This window comes from Acanthaster planci, linkage group LG11 (assembly GCF_054643075.1).
Source record: "Acanthaster planci isolate LZ-2023a linkage group LG11, COTS_SCS, whole genome shotgun sequence".
Taxonomy (NCBI): Eukaryota; Metazoa; Echinodermata; class Asteroidea; order Valvatida; family Acanthasteridae; genus Acanthaster; species Acanthaster planci.
The window spans coordinates 9,260,202-9,277,310 of NC_141787.1; the positions used below are offsets into that span (position 1 = coordinate 9,260,202).

The 17,109-nt window shown below is 43.2% G+C and overlaps 1 protein-coding gene across 4 annotated transcripts in view; it reads right to left on the reverse strand.

Moving 5' to 3' along the window:
* LOC110983854 (synaptotagmin-1-like) overlaps positions 1–17,109 on the reverse strand; it is a 62,788-nt gene that overhangs the window by 16,029 nt on the left and 29,650 nt on the right. Inside the window, exon 1 of one of the 4 annotated variants that reach the window (XM_087143100.1) lies at positions 16,399–16,532. The exons of the other annotated variants lie outside the window; for them this stretch is intronic. Coding sequence (XP_086999226.1) covers positions 16,399–16,529 — 131 coding nt within the window. The 5' untranslated portion in view covers positions 16,530–16,532. Of the gene's footprint in view, positions 1–16,398; positions 16,533–17,109 lie in introns of those variants that run through there. 4 annotated transcript variants of the gene reach the window in all.

Genomic DNA, 17,109 nt, shown 5'->3' on the forward strand with positions numbered 1-17,109 from the left:
ACAATCGGTTCTAGGAGCAATTCCTGCGAGTTAACTCAAGCGTTATTAGATTTATGGGCGAGGAAAGAGCGTGTGCCAGGTTTGAAAAAAACGCTTTGGAAAGAGCTGCGAGTCGCCTTGTTTTTGTCTCCCTTTCACATTTTAAGCACGGTTTGATGTTTTCCTGGTCAAGGGCAACACCGCCTGTCGAGCGAGGACAACTTCGTTGCAAAGGGCACGTTGGTACGGATTGTGCAACGAGGGACGTAAAATACAGCGTAAATGGGAAACGGAGGTTATGAAGCCATCCAATACCTGCCCGGCAAAAGGTTGCCGGGAAGCATGATCACAGCAGAGAAACTGTTCCAGGCAAAAGGACGCAAGAAACACACTCTCTTTATTTAGTAAAAATGAATAAAATTTACTACGAAATCAATACAGGCTTTTCAAAAAGACACCTTTCGACAACTTATTAAACGACTTGGGAACTTTTTTTTTCATTAAAATAAAACAGTTGCATACATACGTCCTTTTGCCTGGGAAAAGTCTCTTTTGCAGTGATCATGTTTCCCGGCAAAAAGGCGTAACCGCTTACGTCCTTCCAGGCAAACCATTATATAAAGCATGACCGTTGTCGAAGACTGTTGAGACTGTGCTTCTGTTGTACGATTTGGCATTATGGTTGCAGGCGTTCGGATTATATTCTGGCGCACGAAACTCGTTAAAGAAATGCTACGGTTACCGAAGTGATTTGCATTGGTAATTCGTTTAATACCCATTTTATGACGCTTTCAAATGATTGATGGAAACCAAATGCGTCCCAATCAGCGGGTAACAAAAGCGATTTTCAGGGGTAATATCAACAACTTCCATGATGTCAAACATCTTGACAGCTGCTGGGTTGGCCGTACAACCATAATGAAGCTTTGCGCTGGTTCGCGACCCCTTCATAGGTCCATGTATGTGAGCGGGGACCAGTCTCAATCCCTCCCATTCGCACTCCCATGATGCAAAATAATTTCACAACTCTACTGTTCGTGGAGTGGTAAAAAGAACAGAATCTGCACTTAGATGATTTTGGTTTCACTTTAAACAAAGAAGGTAGGTACGTACGATAAGGCAGCGTGTCAAAACTCTATAACGCAGAGATATTCTCATCTAAAGAACACACGTTTTCGACATCCAGTGAGGCCTAAGAATACAAGGAGTTCCATTCATTATGAGGTTTACTCACGCAGAGACACGCTTGGGAGAGGCCCGTTGCAGCTGGGACATGCATGCACTTGTTCAAGAGTGGAACGTGTCGCATATGAAAAGTGTAGCTGAAATGGTATTCTGTCGACACAATGTTTCTGCAACTCTATGCTCTTCTTCAATTTATGGAAACTGTTTGACACCCCTGAGGTTACATGCAGTGAAAAGCCCAGTTTTTGTTGAACATTTTAAATTATCCATGCTTGCCGGAACAAGTGAGGGTGCTGTCGCTGTGATGTCATCCGGGGAAGACATTGTTTAGTGCATAGGCTCTTCTGTTCAATCTTTGAACCCAGAGTTTACTCACTGAAAACATTCCTAGGAAAGGGTTGCGTGCTTGCTAATTGCTATAAACATAGACAACAGTGACTCACCAAAGAAAGCAAATTTAGGCCACCAAAATCTGTAAAAATGTCCGACCACCCTTGACAAAAAACAGAACGAATTTGTCTTTTCTCGAAAACAGCAGCATTAATATTTCACGCATCGGCTGAGGGTGTTATTTACGTTCTTTCCAAAAAGATATTTATGGATTATTCGACAGTTCCCGTATTTGTGATTTTACCAATGGTGTTACCCACCTTTAACAACATTGTTGTTAAAACTCCGACGTAATCTTCGAATATTCGATATTAGAAAAGCTTCAAAGTAGCTTTGCTTTTACACAGCTTTGTACAATTTAGCGTCTTCAGGAAATGCACCGCTCCTTTGCTTACCTGAGCTGGTTCCTGGGGGCGGGGAGTTCCTAGGGCCCTAAGGGACCCACGCAGGTGCCTTGGACCTAAGGAACACTTTACTCCGGTACCGACAAAGAGAAAATAACCCGTCGCAAAAATTATGGTTGAAGTAATTCAATGCTTCCAAGACGATGTTTGATTAAGTACGATGCGTCGATGATGATGTTAAACTTGAGGCTTTGAGAGGTTTCTTGGGAACACTGAGTTCGACTCAGCGACAACCCGAAGCCATACTGATTATGACCAACACGTAGACCGGTGGGGCGTCGTCTAGTGCAAACAAACAGCATCCGGCTTCGGACCGAGCTTTTCATCAAACTCACTAATCAAACTGAATGATCATTTGAAATTGCTCTCACTACACTTGCTGATGGGCCTTTCGAGGAGCGGAAGATGAGCCCTATGCTCAGCGGTCGCCATAGCTGGGCCAAAGGCTAAAAATGACGGCATACTTCGAAGGTAATGGACCGGCACTTAACGACGCCAATCCGGGCTTTAGAGTGACCACTTGAACTCGACGGGACTTTCTACTTTTGCGTTCGAATTTCCATCTTTATGCAAAGGGGTTGAACCCTGAACGGGAAGGGAAATTAAAAACCTATCTCCAGCCAAAATTAACCCTTCTTCATCCAAGCTGGAGAAGCCAATCGGAATTAGTGGCTATAAGTTCTAAAAACTAACGATTACGGATTGATTAATTTCAGAAGACATGTTATGAGAGTGAACAATTGGTTTTTGTATTGAACAAAGCAAGACTCGGCGGTTTGGCACTAAAATTGGCGAAAGCCATCACTGATGATTTCTGATAGACGGAGTCGAGCCGGAGTGCAGAAATACTCAGTTAAAATATGAAGGAAATACATGACTTTCAGTTGGCAACATTTTCTCATTAGCACGGCAATTTTTGCGAGCTTATGCGATACTCCGGTCGACGTCGTCAGTAGGCCCCCTATAGGAAATCAGGATCTTGAAGCTACACCTCTTGCAAGGCACGCTTGGCTTGGCGGTTTCCCTTCCAGCTTAACTTGAAAGGGAGTCTAGTCACAGCTTCAATGCAATCCTTTTGGGGGGAGGGGGGTATCACACCCCGTCAATACATTTCCAAAAATACTAATTATTTTTATCGCATGAGGCTATCCATACCTGCAGATGGCAATAGGCCTCTCCAGGTAAGACATCATTTCCAGTTTATCCTTTAATTTATGGTGATAACTGTACAATAACGCTTTGAGCTTACCACGTGGGGTGCATGGCTGATTGGGGGTAGTTTTCGAAGGTTCGGAAATGACTCAACCATAGCAGGTTCATATCAATTCTGCTTAATTACCTTTCCTCAATACCCAACAGAAATTAAACATGCACCTGTCTAGATTAGAGAAGGTGTTTGGTGTGTCTTGACCATCCGGAATTATTAATGATGTCATATTTTTTGTGGTAATTTAACCAGGCCTGCATAGTTTGCACCTCACCAATCTGACCCGACTTCCACCGAGGCATCACACGAACCAACCACACAAAATGACGCGACGGCGGCTTTTCCCCTGAGCCTTCGCAATACATGTAATGGTCGACACTGAACTTGCATAATGTCCAACAGTCCATATGTATTCCGAAGGAGAAAGTCAAACTGGACACAAAGCTTAATATTTACTTTCCATAATTCGTATTTCAAGTCAGTCATTGCTCAGCTGACTGATAATCTTTACAGCAAAGTCAATTTAGAGGGGAAAAAGCCACGACGTTGCAAAAACGATCTGTGGACTCTTCGTGTCAAAATTCCCGTCGACGGAGCATCCTCAATCATTGACAAAGCTATTAGTTACTTTAAATATTCATTACACAAAATATTCACACTCACCGAGGCATGTATGATAACATTTGATTTATCATTCATAATAAATGAATTCTGTATCAAAGACATAACAGCCCACATAAAGACCTCAAATCTGCAGTTCTCGAAGGCCAACTACAAGAAAATCTGCATTTTAAAATGATTTTCTTTCCAATATTTTATCCTTTTTGCAGTATACTTACATGGTAAAGCGTCCTTGACTTTTTACAAAATGCAAAGAAAACAATAGGAGCCAAGGGCATTCATAACAAGAATTCTCCGGCTGTTCGCACAAAACGTTTCCATGACAACCCTTGTTTATACTAATGAAGTTGAACTGTTATGTTTTCTGCAGCGTGCGTCGACGTGTTTTGAAGAGTAAGCAGTCCTGTTGATGTTTTATACTATGATACAATATACTATACTATACTAATACTATACTATAAATTGTTGTTAATAGCATTTAATACTCTGGATATAGGAAGGGATAGGCCTACTGGGAGGGTGAAGGATTTTGAACACGAAAAGGGACCGGAGATGGGGTCATGCAGTCTTTTCACTCACAACAAGACACCAATTATGTCACGAAAACATGTTGAAAAATGCAGCCACGGAAAGGCCCGTTTTCAATCAATCTTGCATTTTTAAACGGACAAAACATACTCAATTAATTATAAAATGGTTTCATAAATGATCAACCTGCAAGTTGATAATTTGCTTTCGCTGGTTGTATGTGAGAGGCTACAACATGTACTATAGCATAATGGATTGGTAGTTTGATTGCACATCAATTCCTCGGTCCACTGCCAATTAATGACAGACCATACTAAAACGGCTCTCGACCCACAGGCGGCTGATAATGTTTCATGCAGTTGCCACAGCAACGACATCATTGATCACAGGCAGCCACATCCAAAATGACATGGCAGTCAACACGGACCGCTCAAAAACACGGTCAATTGGCTGTATCCTGGAAGCTGTGGCTGGTCGACGTGATGGCACAGCGACGCAAGCCAAAGATTAGGGGGAGGGGAAACGGAGTGTTTGTATATTTCTGGGGTTGTGCGTGCACGTTTGTCTCGAAATCAACACGATAATGACCGCACTAGAGAGTGAAAGTGCCCCCATCAGGCTATAACCTTCAGTTCAATACCCAAGAGTGCAGGCAACATGAGCGAACATGACCAGAAACAGAAGCAATTGTTCAATGTTGCGACAGAGTGCTTATCAAAAGATCTGGTTGCTCTATGAAACCCGACGCACGGCCGATGTTTAGTTTCCACAAAGGCAAAGGGCTAGGTGCCAGGCAAAAATATTCTTAATTAAAGCAACATCAAAACAGAAAACTCCTCGTGGAAGTGATGCATTCACGAGATCAGCAGATTAGCGTTTATACGAAGCGTACTCTAAACGTTAGTGTTAACTTGTTTCTATGCGAACGCGCCAAAAAGGTGGCAAACGAGGGAACACTTTAGCATTTCGTTCCCTTTTGAAACGGACACGATTCGACGAGAACGTAAAGCGGTACGTTTCAAACACTCAGTAATTGATGCAAATGGATTGATGCAATCAAAGAACCTTAACCAAGCCATCCTAAGTCAACAACATGTCAATCAAATTGACTTTAACGAAGGCATCCCATATTCCCGTTCATTCTGTCATTTGTGGCTTTAGTTTAAATCTAAATGACACATTTGTTTTGGAGCAGACTAGCAAAAAGCTTAGCACAGATAACAGTATTTTTTTTATTATTCATCTTTGTAATCATCGGCTAGACGATCTAGCTCTAAAGATAAGTACATCTAGTAATCAAATGACAGATGCTCTAAGCCCCGTCGCCCGTTTCGAAAATTGGCCATTTGTCTAATCCAGTATCAACTTCGTATTTCGGTGCCACGGTTTGAGACTATTAGCAAAATAGTAAACCCCTTTAGGAGCAAGTCGATACCATAAAGAAAGAGACCGAGTTTGGTTCATTTGCCTGAAGCGTAAAGCTTGCAAACGGCGCTAGATTTCGAGACGTGGCCTAAGGTGTTACCGAGGCGTAAGCCAGGCTCGATGTCACGTGTCGCCGTCTGTCAATCAAGCAACAGAGTGTGTGACAGATGGCGCGGGGCCACGATCGCTCGCTAATCCAGGAAATGCCGGGTGCTCGGGATTGTGGATCAAGAAATCAACGGGGTATCAGGAGATTAGGCTCTTGGCCAGAAAGCCCTGTTGTCTGACGTATACGCGTAAATGCACTTCGCTCTCGGAGTGCCCGCGAGTGTCTTTAACCATGTATTCGTGACATTGATATTGCGCATTGAGAACTTAAGTCGAGAGATTAGGGTCCATCTTCATCACAGGTATAACAGAATACCATCGTGACATCAGTTCTGTATAGATGGTATTAGTTTCTTTGAATATGCCACAAGTTACCAGACATAATAATGACTTAAGAGACCAAGGTGTTCTTTGGAAGATAGCTTTCAGCTGGCTTCATTTCGTGGTGAAATATGACGGTTTTCATTGCGAAACCGTATGCCGAAGATTACTGCAGGTGTTTATTATAGGAAACATGTTATACGATTTTTCACTCCTTGAAACACGTAGGGAATCTATCTGGCAGTGTTCCTGACTCCTCTCCTCATTCGAAGCAGTGAAAAAGGAAATACTTCAACATTTTATTTCCATATTCATGAGCCAAAGGGTGTGTCATTCAAGGCAGAATAGTAGTGTCTATATCCACCCCACAGACATAAACGCAGAGACCGCCGGACTTGCGCGTAAAACCGTGATTTTGAAAAGTGTGGGCAAACAACAAGCGAAGCGGTGGATGGCAGCGCGTCCAGTGCGCCTTACGCGCAACGCATGTACATTGCCCGTATTTGTTTACATGTTTATGTGCTTCCAAATACGTTCACCTTTTTTGCTCTTCGGTACTGCTATCTATTCTTTTTAATTGATGCAATTGCATTGTTTTGAATCCTTATGGGCCAGACTAAGTAAAGAGAGGGTTTTCATAATCGAAAAAATGGCTTCATAGAATTGTATGGCTGGAATTCTTCAACTGTGCGTAAATTCCCTATACCGAGGGGTGAATTTGCCCATAGTTTTGATTTTAGTCGGGCGCCGCGTAGATCACGAAAACCCCCTGAAGTTTTGAATAGGACCTGGCGGTCTATGCATTTATGTGTCTGAGATCCGCCCCGAGTTGAAGTGCACCTCCAAGCGGAAAAAGAAAGACAGGTGGTTGTATGTTTTCCGAGCAGGTTCTTGCACCTGTTCTGCGTGTACGCAAACGCCAAACATTAAGGAATAAATTCGTTACGCGTACTCAGCGAGCTGGGCGTCAAACGCGCCATCAAGGCCATTATAAATGTATGCCTATGCGGTGAGTACCAAAAAACACGTCCTCTTTTGTTCCGCTCGGAGCGGATAGCTCTGTGTACGAATACATATCACACATTTAAGCGTGTTAAGCAACTGTTTGGACTAATTTAACGACAACATTTTCTCCAAAATTTTGTTGATTGGTAAATTTTGAGTGCTTTTTCTTATGCCTTTTTGACAAGGAGTGTCTTGCACGACAAAGCAAAACCGCGCCCTCTAAAATGTACTGATGAAAAGAATTTCCAAGGATGGAAAATCTACAATCGTCTTGCCACTTGTTCCGATGAAAAATACAGATCTACATTGGATTGTTTTAGAACACGGTAAAGTGCACGAAACAAGTTGGGCTAACTTTTCACAACACTCTTCCTTGCAATGGATCTTTAGGGATTCACAAGTTCCGTAGGTTGGAATTGCGCCCGTGGTGTACAACCCCATGGTACCAGGAGCTCATCGAGTCTTGGCCCGGATGGCTTGCACGGTCGACGGTAATGGTTTCCACTTTAACCCGCCCCGGGGAAATCTGCGATGCTATAAACGGTGACGATGTTCAGTGCTAGCTACTGGCGCGTGAAGCTGACAACAATTTGTATTTGATCCGACGGCCGTTCAAACGGCTCACCGACGCGGAAAGCGAAGAAGTAAAGTGAACTCCGCCGTATAAGGCGACTGCGATGTGAGACAGATGACTACATCCGCCCCCGAGTTGAAGTGCTCCCCCAAGCGGCAAAAGAAAGGCAGATGGTAGCAAGTTTTCCAAGCGGGTTCTTGCACGCGTTCTGCGTGTACGTTAAGACCTTCGTTACGCGTACTCAGCGTCAAACGCGCCATTGATCCCATAATAAACGTGCGCGTATGTGGTGAGTACAAAAAACCAACAAAAAAACAAACAAACAAAAACACACCCTCTCTTGTTCCGCACGGAGCGGTTAGAGCGAATTCACGGAGTGCATTTCAGTCCATATGGTTAACAAAACTGTCTGCCCACACGAAATCATGTTAACTTGATTATGCGATCAGAGTGCCCAATACCGACGTCGGGCATACACTATTGGCCAGTCTGCTTTTTACACTGTCGTCCGCGTTCAGATACTAACCTATTAAGCCAAAAGTACGACGTTTTTCCAGGCTTTTGTATTGGGCTTCTGGTTCCTCTTTGACTCAAAAATTATCAAGAAGCTTCCAAATGTCAGCTGAAAGCAAATTCGGTACTCTCTGGGAATATGAACATATACCTAGCCAAAGTCCTCCATATCACCGCTGCTAAATACCCCAAAGAAGAATACGTACAAGAAGCCGATTGAGGCTTGGAAAACTCGTAGCCTAACTATTCTTAAAAATCAAGATGCCTCTAACCACTGATGTTGACACAGGAAGTAAACATGTCGCATTGCAGTTATCCAGAAAGTTTAACACTGAAATGATCTGTCATGCTTTATTCATGGTTATTAACAGTTCCATCCACAGACTTAAAGTCCAAACGCCCGAAACAACTATGAACTTGAATTATGCACTTCTTACGAGAGCTACAACAAATACACAGCCTTTCTGAAATAAAAAATGGGCTCTGGATCATTATCTATTAATGAATCTTCAACACCATCTTTCAGCAAGGCCTCGATCAACATCGTCAAAGTATTGCGACTGATGAGTGTGCACTGGGTCCTGGATAGATAATAGAGATCCCTTCAAACACAGTCGCTGCACGAGGCCTACGCGACAACGTCAGACTTGGACAAATTGACACAGTATCGTGTGTTTGCAGTATCCACGGACATCATCGCCCACAGCGAAAGTCCGATCGTCGAGGACAGACGAAGTATATCCTGTGTAAACATTTTCACTCGGGAAAATACCTCTTGCTTCGTCACAATTTTAGGACGAGTGTCGTTTCTTGCATAAAACTGGCATAATGCTTAGGGTTGATCACAAAATATCCAAGACATATATAATACACATGCCATGTCACTTCTGCCTTTATCTGTGAGAAAACACCTGTTCTGTTCCATACAGGCATCAACCCAATTGAGTGATAAAGTGAGCTGAGCATGATCGGCGGGGCCGCAACAGCTTTGTAGCCTGCATACTCGGTAAAAATCCTTCAAGCATTATACATTTACGTATTAAAGAAAGTGCCATAGGACGTCGAACAGAACGATAATAGTTAAGATAACTGTATAATATGGCGCGTGACTTACACTCAAGGGTGCACTGAACTAATTCAAGCCCCATTAAAAAAAAACAGGGTAAAATCGACAAAGTTTGGAGCCCCATGTCAGGCAACTGAAGTCCCTGAAGCCTCTCAAACAAAAAAACAATGTGTTGTTTGGACCTTCAGATATTGTTTGATTTTCAATTTTTAGTAGGTTAACCGATGCATTTTTTGATTATCCACCAAAACAAACTCACCCCCCCAAGTGAACGCTCCCAAGTCTTCTCAGCAGCCATTTTCAAATGACATCCCTCATCTTTCTCAGGCTCTTCTGACTAATTTTCAATCACATTTTTGTCTGCTTTGCCCCCAGATTGGTGCCCCTGAATCTTCAGAGATGATCCTGGGCCATACTTACACAATCCCACAATTTCTTGGCCCACACAGGCCCCTCTTTTCAAAAGAACTTGTAGGGGTACTTTTAAGCTCCTCGGCCAGGCGCAAGCGGAGAATATTTGAAATGGGACAGTGCACCCTAGGGCTTTGGTAAAAAGTTAAAATAGACAACACACACAAAAGCATTCCCGACTTCAGGCGGGGAGGATCAGACCTCACGTACCCACCACTCTTACACCGATTGGGGTAACAAAGTCACCACCTCGCCAAATTCTGTAAGCAATCCAATGGGAGTGACACTTGTGGGCGTGAACTCCCAGAAGCTGTAATGGTTCAACCACGAACAGAGCGGAGACATTAGTTTGGTAGGAAAGGTGTTGAAAAACGTCTTGGGACTAGATGCTGATTGCGCTCTTTGCACGACAGAACAACACATATAGTCCACAATGTGCAACGGTTTTGAGATGATTGCATCTGTCATTTATCAGCCGTGACAAACTGACAAAGAAAGTGGCGACTTTTTTTTTTAATGGGATGGTTTTATCTAGCTATTGGCTATTGCAACAAGCTAGACATTACAGAGCTATTTGAGCCCTTGTGACTTTCTATGGAATATGCAGTTTGATATTTCGAATGCGAGCCATTTTCTGAGACACTTTTTATTCAAAGGGGTCGGATTCGATTTCCTGCCAGTTTGCACACTGCCCACGCGGGAGTGGTCGCTCGCCCCGCACGCCATGGTGGGACAATTCGATGGAGCGCCGGCCGAGGTCTTGTCGAGATTAGAGTGGCACTGAGACTGAGAGATAAAGCCCAGGGGAGACTCCCCAACTGACAACCGTGCGAAATTGTCGGATCCACCTCTTTTTTTCGGAGGATTTGACTCTGTATACGTGTTTCATGAACTGACTGACTGAAGACGAGACATTTATTTTTGATATTGGCTGCAGATTTCAAGAAACAAAAAATGGTACTTTTTACGGGGTATCTGTGGTAGGATATACAACAAAATCGACGTACACTGTCCACTGAAAAGTTGAACGTCTGAGAAATGTAGTGTCTAGTACCTTCTCTGCATTATCATTCTCGAGCGTAACTGTCAGTGAGCCAGTTCGTTATTCAAGCAGCGCGTCTGTGGTTAACCGGGAACAGCACCATGCGTGCGACAGTCTGTACTATGGGCGCGGCCGTACGCCAAAATCTGCGTGCACTTCGTTCCCGAATGACCTGTGGCACAGTGTGCGACACGATCAATGAACCCACCATCCAGATTCCACACGGAATACCCCTTTTCAGCTTTAATACTGGACGAGGGGCTGTTTAAACAGAACTTGTTTCTTTCATGAGCTCCTCGGATTTGGTACCGTACTCAAAGTTGGGACGCGTATGATATGTGATCTGACTCTTAGAACTGATAGGGTATAGTTCGCAGGGTGTGAATTTCCACTGCAAAAGAGTCAGATTACTTGGAGAACTTCCCAAAGCTCACTCCGATTTCCATGTTCAAAGATATGATTGCATTCGAGAGTGTGATTTTGGGCTTTTACAAATCTATGTGAATCCAGAATGTGATGTGACATTGCATAGTTGACAAATACGCGATATGCACGTTGATGGTTAAAATAAAGGTCCGTCGAGCCTTATCCACTAATTTGTAAATCATTTCTGCACGTTCACGATTTAAATTTTCTTAGCTTTACCAAGCATTACTAATTGCTGTCTTACTAATACAGGATAACAACCAAGTATGTTTTCAAGCGCTAAATGTAGCTCTGTAACGGCGCATTAGGCTCCACGCTACTTTTAACAATGACACGTGTAAATTTTGATCTTTGTCAGCAACGCGCAGGCTCAATTCTCAAGAACAAAGTATTGTTATCTGGAAATCTTCGCTCTGCTTGTCACAAAAATCTGCAAAAACAAATCATTCTATAACCTTAGAATGTTAGTTGCACACTTCAGTAGAGGGACTTCACTTTAGCGCCGTCTGCACATATCTGCATCAAAACTGTGGCTCTCTGTGTTGAACTTGTTCGCGCGCGCCCGCGGAGTCCACACAGTGCATGGAGTATCTGGTTCGTAAGTGTGACGCCGCTTCAGTTTAAACCACGCCCACTGCACAAGATACATGACCATCGCAGGTACGTTAGTGCGCGGTCAAATGTCGTTATTTTTTCTTTTGATTTTACGTGTTGAGTCATCCTGAAAGACTTTTCTACAAAAATTTGCAGCCTGAAAAGTCTGAATTTAACATAACTTTATGTATTTTGTGTCTTGACTCCTTACTTTCAATCGTCTGATCGTATCAAGAATTGAAGCTGACACATAATACAGCCTCGTTTTCAAATGCGGAAGTGCGCAGATCGACGCTAAAAGCCTCGTATTGGGATCCCTCTATTATTGTAACTAACTTAAAGCTCTACAGAATTTCCTCATTGTAAATGACATTGTATAGACCTAATGTACAATAATCTATTAAATAGCTGACTTCAATGTTAGGCACCGTCGATATCGTATTTTGGCCGATACCGATATCGGGTTTTATTATCGGTATATTGATATGACCAAATAACTAACATCGGCGATATCGATATCAAACCCATATCGATAATATCGATATCAAACCCATATCGATAATATCGATATAGCGATAGGCCTACATCGACGAAGCTTATTCAACGTGCACAAAGGGTGCGACTACAATCTACACACATTTCTTCGAAAAGAACTACTCGGTTACTGCATGATGATGACAGTTATGGAATAAAGAGGGGAAAGCATATTTTTGGAGACACGTGCCCTTTAAAAACTCACTAAAAAGGGGCAAGGAAGATAATAAAACGACCACACCATAATGACCAGCATAGACAACCTCTGCAGGCATTCATTTACTCTGGCTCGTGGGTACGCCATTGCAGCATACCGTAGTCTAGGTAGATTAATCATGGCACACAAACTTGTGGTAATAATGCGGTTTGAGGTCGGTCCCATTTGGGACCTCTTGGCTTTCCAAGCAGAAGGTATTTCGGACGCCGTTTCCCATTACTGCTGGCACTGAGGACGAGTGATTATAATTCCCGGATGCGATTTCTTTTTTTTTTTTTCATACAACACGCTGGGGCAAACCCGACTTGAATAAAGGCTATGATCAGTCGATTTGTTTTTCAAAGGGCCACGTCCGTTATTTCAACTGCAGGGAAGGTTTCAAGAGATACTGGCGGGATGAAGACTAGTCTCCTCTCGAGAACCATTTCCCCCATAGGATATTACGTGGATATCCCCAGACAATAATGTAATAAAAAAAGAATACTTCCTAGATATGCCACGACATCGGATTTCAGAGCGAGCAGTTGCATATATATTTTACCCCGTTAATGTCACAGAACCATGCACGTTTCGCTAATCATCGTGGAAACTAGCTGATAACAAGGCCTACATGCACAACGATTTAAATGATCAAACAAATGCCGTACAGGATATCCAATATATTTTGTTCATCATCTAGAGAAAAAAAATTAATCCTTCTGCGGACTGCAGTCTCTATAGGGAAAGATTGCTGTTTAAGCAGGAAGAGAGCGCACGATTATTTGATGACAATAAAGCAACGAAGGAGCGTTTTTAATTACGAAAAGTCTTGGGTTGTTTTTCACGTTCTAGAGTCGCTACCTCTGCGAACGGCATTACCGCACGCCACCGAATACTTGATTGAGCTGAGACCTCCAAAACAGGGCCTCATCGCATAAAGCCTTGCTCGCGGTTGGGCAGAGGAAAATTGCGTGGGACGCCTTAATAAACTTCTGCCCGGGAATGCCTTCCTCTGGTCACCGCCGCAAGACCCTAGACAAGGACCGAAGACAAATCACCGGAGACGGGGGATGAAACACCTGCAAGGGCCATCTTTCCCCCTGTAATCTTTTCCAATCCTCTGGCCTCGTCGTCCGGCGGGACCCCCCGAAGAAGGGCCTCAGCGAGCATCGGCGATAATGAGTTTCTTGGGACAGGGCTGCATGACCTTATTAGATGATGGAATGAATATTTCGGCGAGTTTCAGGTGTTGCTTGTCTCCGGCCGACCAGCATTTTCATGGTCGCTAACATCTATCATCTAATATCTGGTATGAAATATTCATACGGACCGATACAAATTTGTTTTTGCGTTCCATCTTGCCGGACAATGCGAGCGCGTCACGGATTTGACCTTCAGGGACCCAAAGCAAAAATTGACATGGGTGAAAGCGCTCCGATGGACAGATCAATCCAGTAAACGGATTAAGGCTGCATCCGAAACTGTTGTCTAGAGCTAGGTTTAGATATTCGGGGGAGACGCGGTGATAGAAGAGGTAGCCGTAGAACCGAAAGCCCGTGTCGGACCCGGCCGATGAAGCCGGCCATTACTGCGAAGGGACCACGCTCGCGCGTAGGTGATGCAAACGCGTTACATTCCTCTTCGACCAATCCGCCTCGAGCAGAAGCCCCCCTTCATCTGTTGAAAAGAACCATAGTGGGTCGGTTGTGTTCATTTTTGTTGGTAGCGATGCGACAGTAGCGCGTGCATTTCATAGTCGTTCGTGAACCAGTGAGTGCAGTTCCGACCAAAGGAGCCTCCGTTGTTAAGAAAATTGCGCCCTCTCTCGGTACAGCTTGTAGCCGTATAAATTGATGGCCACGTCACTCGGGGCGCAAACTTTCGACGCCAACATTTAGTTTGCATTGTACAATCTCAAAACTACGACTAGACGTTGAGCAAAATGTGTGTCCGCACAGGGATAGAGCTACACTACATGATGACTCTGACTCTATTGTAAGTAACCGATACTGAAGTCAGCCGAGTTTTTATCCGCCGAAACATGATCGATAAACCCCTGTTTAATTTAAAAACCACACTACACTTCAGTCGGCCTTTCCTTAGCAGTATTATACAAGCGCATTATCTATTTTGCTTGAAGACCTATACAGATTTCGCTGAAACAGACTCAACGTATTTCTTCTCAATCAAGTATGTGTTTCAATTTGATGATCAGTCATGAACGAGCTAGACAGGCACTTCTCTGCCATTTTGGCTCGGTTGATCAACAAACGTTAACCATCGGGGAAACACCAGTATGGCAGAGGAAAAAGCGTGACGAACGCAGAGGTTACAAATACCGTACAGCAATAGGCCAAATTCATGCTTGACTGCTTGTACAATAAGTCACCAAATGAAACAACATTTCTTGGGCGTGTTTTATACGGTTGCGAACCAAAGTCACGTACCACGATATCGCACATGACGAAATTACGTTCGTCATCACTACTTGCCTCTGCACAGAAAAATATATGAGGACGTGCAAAGCACAGCACGTTACTTTGGACCTCCAATCTCATGTGCGGCATTCAGACTGTTCCAAAAATCATTCTGTTATTAAAACTGCATGAGAGTGGGCAAGCTTGTTATTAAAAATACACAGCAGACGGGTTATGCACCAGAGTAACATTAATTTGTGACACTGTGTACCAGAATCCAACTTATGGTCTTTAAAGTACTTGGTCGCCATCTTGGTTTTTACATGAATTCTGGAGAGCACACCAAGCGCATTCGTTTTGTGAAATCACTCCTTTCGAAATCTAAATGGACATTATGCGACTGTAATTGTTGAGCTCCCGTTGACTTTCATTGTGTGTGTGTGGTAGTTGAAGCTTAAAAGAGCCCGGGCTGTCCCGTTGAAATTTTCTCTAGTATCGTCGCAAGATATTTTTCCTGCACCAAGCCTTCTGAGGTTTTTCAGGTTATTAACTTCAATATTGTGAAAATCGATCGGAAACAACTCTCTCGCGAATCACCAATTCTTTCCCCGAGACAGGTAGGCCTAAGCAAAAAAAGCCTACTTTTCCTATTCTCAGGCTCAACGCACTTGGGCCGCGCGAGTGAGGCTGTGAACTTCGAATTGAAACTGCAAAACCCACGTGTTAGAATACATTCAAACTTCACATTGTGTGTAAGAACTATTTCTACCTGTCAGCCAAGTTTCATAAAGATCGGTTATGGAAAAACCTAAGTCTGGCCGGGGGGGGGGGGGAATTCATAAAAAAAAAACCCGGAATTCAAAAGTCTATGGCGATGAATGACCCATTTTGTTGGAATGGGTCACATATAATAATAGTTATGGTGTCCACTAAAATAATTGAATTTCACCTGTGTATATTTGTATTGACTGTTCTCTCAAATGAAGGGCACTATTACCTCCTGGTAAGAGCTATTGGCAAGATAGTACTGGATGTGTAGACCTACATTTAATACCCGTCGAGGCTGTGTTCAAAAGCGCCACCAGCCTTGTCTAACACTGACTTTATCATTATGCAGGAATTATCATAAGAAACACGAAACCGTTAAGACTAGAACCTTTGACTACGTGCTCACTGGTTAAGAAACTTCACGTCCAGCGAGTACAAGATCTTGCCTTAATTTTAAGATGAAGTCCATACGGTTCGAACACATCGTCGAACTAAGTTCTTATATTTTACAATTGCAGCACCCAACCATCCTCATCAAAACCTCAACACATGTATGACGCTTTGTAGCTGTACTTTCAAATACTGAAACCTAATACGAAGGTCGGGAAGGAATGTAACACTTTCATTATTATATAAAGGAAGTGATTATGGAACACTCGGTGTCCATGCAGAAATACAACTCACCTTAAGACTGACCGAGAAAGCAAAACTGACCCCACCGCCAGAAGTGAAACAGTCACAAATATTTTAAATGCATTCGGCTCAAAAAAGTACGCATTCAAAGACTTCGAGCAACGTTTATTTAGCGAGCACATCTGTTCACTAACTTTCCAAAACTGAGTTTGGAGTGCTCTGTTGAAAGAGTTGTTTTGGCCAAATATTTGTTGAATTTGGTGACTGTTAGGCCTCACTTGGCAGATGAAAACAAGTGCGTGGGACACGGCTTCTTGCAACTAACAAAAGTAAAATATTGCTTCGTCTCCACAGGAAACCGAGCTTGGTGAATTGGCAAAAAAATAGCCCTGAGGCCTTCAACGTTGACGATAGTTGGTGACGTTTGCCGACTTCAATGTATCTGTCAAATTACCAATGCCACTTGCCTGCCTGTTTACAGGGTGAGCGTCAAAAACACAGGTGCAGGTCTAAGTTTTTTAATTCCATAACACAATGGCTGCCCTAATATAGTGCGCTTCCTTATACTGTAAACGAAAGTTAGTCAATTTGTGCTCAGAATGACTAATATAGGTAAGTCAGGTCTTGATGACTTTAAATCAAGACAGGACTGATATTTAGTCAACATGACTGACTTCGGCCAAAATTGACTAATATTTTACTTATCTTTAACTAATAACTAATTTTGTTTACAGTATATAGTTCAGAATTAACACGACAAAG